Here is a 5,123-nt window from a genome sequence, read left to right as displayed (position 1 = left end):
GGTATGGGTTCAAAATAGTGGGAGACAACTTTGATAAGAATATTATACGTCGCCACCAAAGAATTGACTGTAAAACGAGGTCATTTCATTTCTTCATCAGTTTTGCTGTAGAGGATAAGATTGATTTATCATCTTGCTCTCAGTGCCCTAACCCTTTTTTTCCTCAAAACCTATTTCGCAATTGCCTATTGATACTCTGTTGCCATCGGTGCCTGATGATGAGGCTCTTGTAGCTAATTTTTCCACCTTTGTAAGTCATGTTCTGGTTGCCGAATTCTCTTTCTGTTCTGACACTTTCAAATATGCTGTTGTAAATCACATACTGCGTGATTACTATACAGAAATGTCACAGAAGTCTGAAACTGTAAGTTATTGTGCTTACTCAAAATTTAATTTGTATGTCATTGTTCTTATAGACTCCTCTTGTAGTTATTTTTAAGAATGAAAATGTAGTTGAAGATTTGGTAGATATTATGCTGAAGCTTCAGTCTTATGTTCCTACTGAACACAGTACCATTGTTGACGGAGTTAGCAGGTCTACAATATTGTTTGATGTCACAAATCAAATTCTTTTGGGTGGTGTTCAATTAACTAGAAAAAGGGCCAAGTCTGCAAAATTTGCTAGAAGGAACAGTCCTATGACTGCAGAGTGTTTGGATGTTCTAATTCCAGTATGTGAGGACTAGCATGCTAAGTAGATTTTTCTGGAGGTACATTAAAATGTCAACATAATTTTATTTATTGTCATGCTACTTTAGATGATGTGGGCATGGATGTACAAAGGGAAAAGTTTTTTGGAAAAAGGAACACTGTGTCACCTAAGGAATGTTATAGACCGGTGTAACATTTCTGCTAAGGCGGCAGATGACTTCAATGCCTGTAAAGACTTTCTTGTTACAGTTGTGAAGTGCGATATAGTTGTTGCTGCCATGCAGTTCTTTCAGATTGAAGCAGCATCTGATTCTCCTGTTCATGATCTTCTGGTTGCTGATTTGTGGACTAAGCCTGAACAGGAAAGGAAGGAAGTGCTGGATAATGTGACATAAAGCATTTTTTTGAACTATGTTGATGTTCTAGCTCATTACAGTTTAAATGAAGATGTTGAAAAAAATGGCGTGATGTCATACGCACTGGCTGTATTGTCACATAGTCTTCTTTATATGGAGTTTAGTGACGCCATCACAGGGCGTGATGGAAGCAGAATGTTGAGATGCTGGCATTACTTCACGTTGATTTTTAAACACCATCAGAGAAAGGACACCTACTTTGAATATATTTGGGCAATACCATTTTTTTCTTACAGCAAGCAGTCACAACAATTAGTATTGTGAAGATGCATTAATGTAAAGGAATTACTGGTAGGAATATTCTGTGTGATCTGTTCTTGGAACATTTAAACAAAATTTGCAAGCAGTCTGTAGAAATGTTTGGAAGTAATAAAGAAGCACTGGAACGAGTAGGCCATTGCGTTTGCATCATTAACACTTTACTGGAGAATTTCAACCAAGATTTATCTGTTCCTGATATTTCAGGCTCTCACTCTATTGCTTCCTCAAAGAAAGACAAGTCTGCAATAGTAAAGGAACTTTTTGAAGCAGATATAACATCAGGATAATAGAAAACATTCTACATTTCAATCGATAAAAGCTAATCCTGTTTCATCACTTCGATACAATGACAAGTTTCGCAAATGTATACAGGCACAATTATTTTCATTAATGATAAAGTTTTTTTAAGTTGTTTGTTTAATTGAATTAATTCATTACTCTTTTAAATTGAAGTTATTATAATAAATTAAGTATTTTGATTAAACAAAACAGGAATAAAACTATAATTTAGTGATAAATTTTCTATGCAATGATTACAATTACCATTCCTGACAGAATTGTCACAAAACTTGCAGCCATGATTCTCTGGAGCCCTAACAACATTTTCAAAATCGTGAAACAAGACATTTCGCCTACATCGACATTTGTTATTGATGTCCTCCAAAACCTCCGGTTCACACTTATCAGTCAGCCGTTTCAATCATACAAGTATTGCATATGATTCCAAACCTTCCCTGCCTCACCTTCTAATCTGTTGGACATATGTCTCTTTGTCTGTAGGAACACAATAATGGATGATGCACCACATATCCTTACAATCAATGCCCATGCCGAAAGCATCTGTACATAGCACAATTCTTAATGACGAAGGTTTTGTAAAATTATAAATTATGCTTTTCTTCACATCTGAATCAGTGCCCTTCAAAAACATGACAACCAGACGTGCATGAGCTGAAGTTCTAGGAGGATGGCAAAAATACTTCCCTAAAAACACCTTAAAGTAAGAATACAATTGCTCTTAATTTTACAAAATATGATAATTTGAGGTAGTGATGTTAGCTTTGTTTTACTCACTCTCAAAATTAGATTCAAGAATGTAGGAACTTCAAATGAATTAAATCCCTTTTCAGGAATCACACTCAGCCTCATGTTAATTTTGTCAGGAGAACATATTATTGTGTATGGTGCTGCCATTCCTAAAATAGCCTAAATCTTCCTCAGTTGCTGTGTTGCTGTAGCAGTTAAGGCCATGACTGTAACTGCAGTAGGCATTACGCTTCGAACCTCCTGCAGTCTTGAAAAAGCATCTCTAAATAATAGTCCCCTATGAACAAAAAATATAGTCATAGAAACAAGATATCATATTGTGAATGATGCGGAATTTTACCATTTAACAAGACAGTGAGCTTCATCTATGATTAGCCCTACAAACCTGTTCTTGTACACTGAAGTAGAAAAAAGAGATCTCCATTTCTCTACAAGCAACTATGGACTCATATAAACAATGCTATAGGCACCATCTCTTACATTTTGAATAACATCAGCAGTAGATTCAGAACACACATAACCAGCATTAACATTATATTTCAATAGCCCTTGCACTTGATCGCAAATAAGTGCTGTGAGTGGTGATATGACTATTATTATAGCATTGTTGTCTCAACTTCTGTTTTGATACAGGGTGAAAGCAAATGGCAAACACGAGAAACAAGTGGTCTTGCCATATCCTGTAGGTAGAATGGCAAAAACATCTCTACCTAACATGAACTCTCAAATACAAAGAGCCTGCTCCTCTTTCAGTGATGGAAATCCTTGTGAACAAGCACCTTCTACTATAGCTTTATCTAATCTGTCCATGACTCAAGGTTACGCATGGTTTGGGCGTGGTTTAACACTGATGACTGATGCTACAACATGCCTACATCATGCTAACATCACACTTAATCAACATCCACGTGGCTGTTACTGGGACAAAGCCACATTAAGCATTGTACCAGACCCTTCCCCCGCAGGGAGGCAAGGGTCTGGCCAGCAAAACTACCACTGTCTGTAATATTTGGCTGTAATTATCTATTCTAACAATAAAAACAACAAATGCTTGAAAAATGTTTTGTATGTAATATGTATGTACTTCGTCACAATGTCTTCTCCATTTTGTCATACACTTTTTCTTGCCATAACTGGTCATGTATAACCATCAATAGCTAAAGTGTGTTTAGCCGTTAAATGCAAAAACAAAACAAAGAGCCTTACCTGATGTTTTCAAGTACTTCATTATGTTGTTGCTGTAATGGATTGAGACATTTCGAAATTCTTTTTCCCAGATCAATTTTCTTCATAATAATATCAATCAGACTGATTATTATGGAATTAACTTACTCACTACAACAATCCAGTGTGATTGCAAGGGTAAAGGACACAAGAATCTTCTTGCATATTGCATGTTAGTCCAAAGGAACATATAATTAATTTTTATCTTAATATTGCATTACCTTAATGTGACTATCATAATGTCCTTTCAATATGGCAGCATAAAAATGAGTAGACAATGAATAAGAATATGTTCTACCGAATGGGACATCTTGCACTGCTTTTAAAATATGCATGTAGAAATAAATTATATCTAAATGTGACCCAATATGAGAAAACCAGGCTATCTGCGGGATTTTGGTAAAATCAGTTTTTGGTACTTACAGATAGAGAAAAAAATTTCCTTTCCAGCGATATCCCATTTATGACAATGCGCAATAAAACTTTGCAGTTAGGGACGCTGTTTGGACGATTGCTCTGGAATACAAGTACAGAGAAAAAGGCATATTAAGTTATTTTCAATGTTTCCGTGTCACGCCCGTTCACGTAGTAAATGTGACCACGCCCACCACGTAAACCACACCCAAATCAATTAATAAACGGGTAAAGAAGAAAGAAGCACTTGACAGCATTTTAACTTACTTTTCTTGCTTTTTGGACATCTTAAGAGTGATCTAAAGCCCAGCCATGCATTGAGACATCAAATACAAGTAAGTTATTCCATTACAAAAGTTGTAGAATTATTGCTATGTGTTCTAGTGCCATTAAAGTCCTTTTTGTGAACTGTAATAACATCATCTGGGTCATTTACATCCAGACATCGCTTCTGCTTGAGTTTACAGGTAATATTTTTATTTAGATTTTATTTAGAAGTATAATTAAGGTTCCTACATTTAACATTAAAATAATTTATAGTTTTAGCACTTGCTGATGAATCCTATAAAAGATTATTGTTATTCTTATGTTTCATTATGTTCCTTTCCTTACTGTTGGACGAGGGGCTCCTCCTGTTCCTTCTTGGCCTCCCCCTCTACCTCCTTGGCCTCCTCCCCTCCCTCCTTGGCCTCCTCCCCTCCCTCCTCTTCCACACTTTCCACATTTACCCCACCCTCCTCTGTGTTGCCTTCGCTTTTTCTAAGCAAAGGAAAAATTCTAGTGATTACTCATTTCAATAATGCTCTTTTGATACTTTAAATTTTTTTCCTTTGTCTCTCTCGGTCCCTGTCACAGTCTCTTCTCCTGTCCCTGTCTCCTTGCCTGTCTCTGTCTCTTCTCCTGTCTCTGTTTCTCCTCACTACTCCCCATCCTCTCCCTCCTGCCCTCTTCAATGAGTTCCAACTGCCCTAAATTACAATGGCATAAAGCCTTTAATTTACACTTAAAATTAAGTTTACTTCGGAGAGCAGGCCTGAACTGTTCCCAGTCTTTAGTTAAGAAATGTGAATTTAAAGTACAAGTAATTCAACTATTGTTTAATTACCTAAG

The 5,123-nt window shown here is 36.4% G+C and overlaps 1 protein-coding gene and 1 long non-coding RNA gene across 2 annotated transcripts in view; both read right to left on the bottom strand.

Moving 5' to 3' along the window:
- Positions 1–4,733: 4,733 nt before the first annotated feature.
- LOC109580784 (uncharacterized) lies at positions 4,734–5,058 on the bottom strand. The gene is made up of 3 exons (XR_002184347.1): positions 5,033–5,058; positions 4,828–4,981; positions 4,734–4,772 (listed from the first exon to the last, which is right to left on the bottom strand). It is a non-coding gene; the product is annotated as an uncharacterized LOC109580784 (long non-coding RNA).
- Positions 5,059–5,114: 56 nt separating this feature from the next.
- LOC109580783 (uncharacterized) overlaps positions 5,115–5,123 on the bottom strand; it is a 1,370-nt gene continuing 1,361 nt past the window's right edge. Inside the window, exon 3 of the mRNA XM_019994326.1 lies at positions 5,115–5,118. Coding sequence (XP_019849885.1) covers positions 5,115–5,118 — 4 coding nt within the window. The remainder of the gene's footprint in view (positions 5,119–5,123) is intronic.

The sequence above is a fragment of the Amphimedon queenslandica genome, unplaced genomic scaffold, assembly GCF_000090795.2.
Source record: "Amphimedon queenslandica unplaced genomic scaffold, v1.1 AMPQUscaffold_13477, whole genome shotgun sequence".
NCBI lineage: Eukaryota > Metazoa > Porifera > Demospongiae > Haplosclerida > Niphatidae > Amphimedon > Amphimedon queenslandica.
Note: the sequence above shows the minus strand (reverse complement) of the source record. Positions and strands in the feature narration are given on the sequence as shown.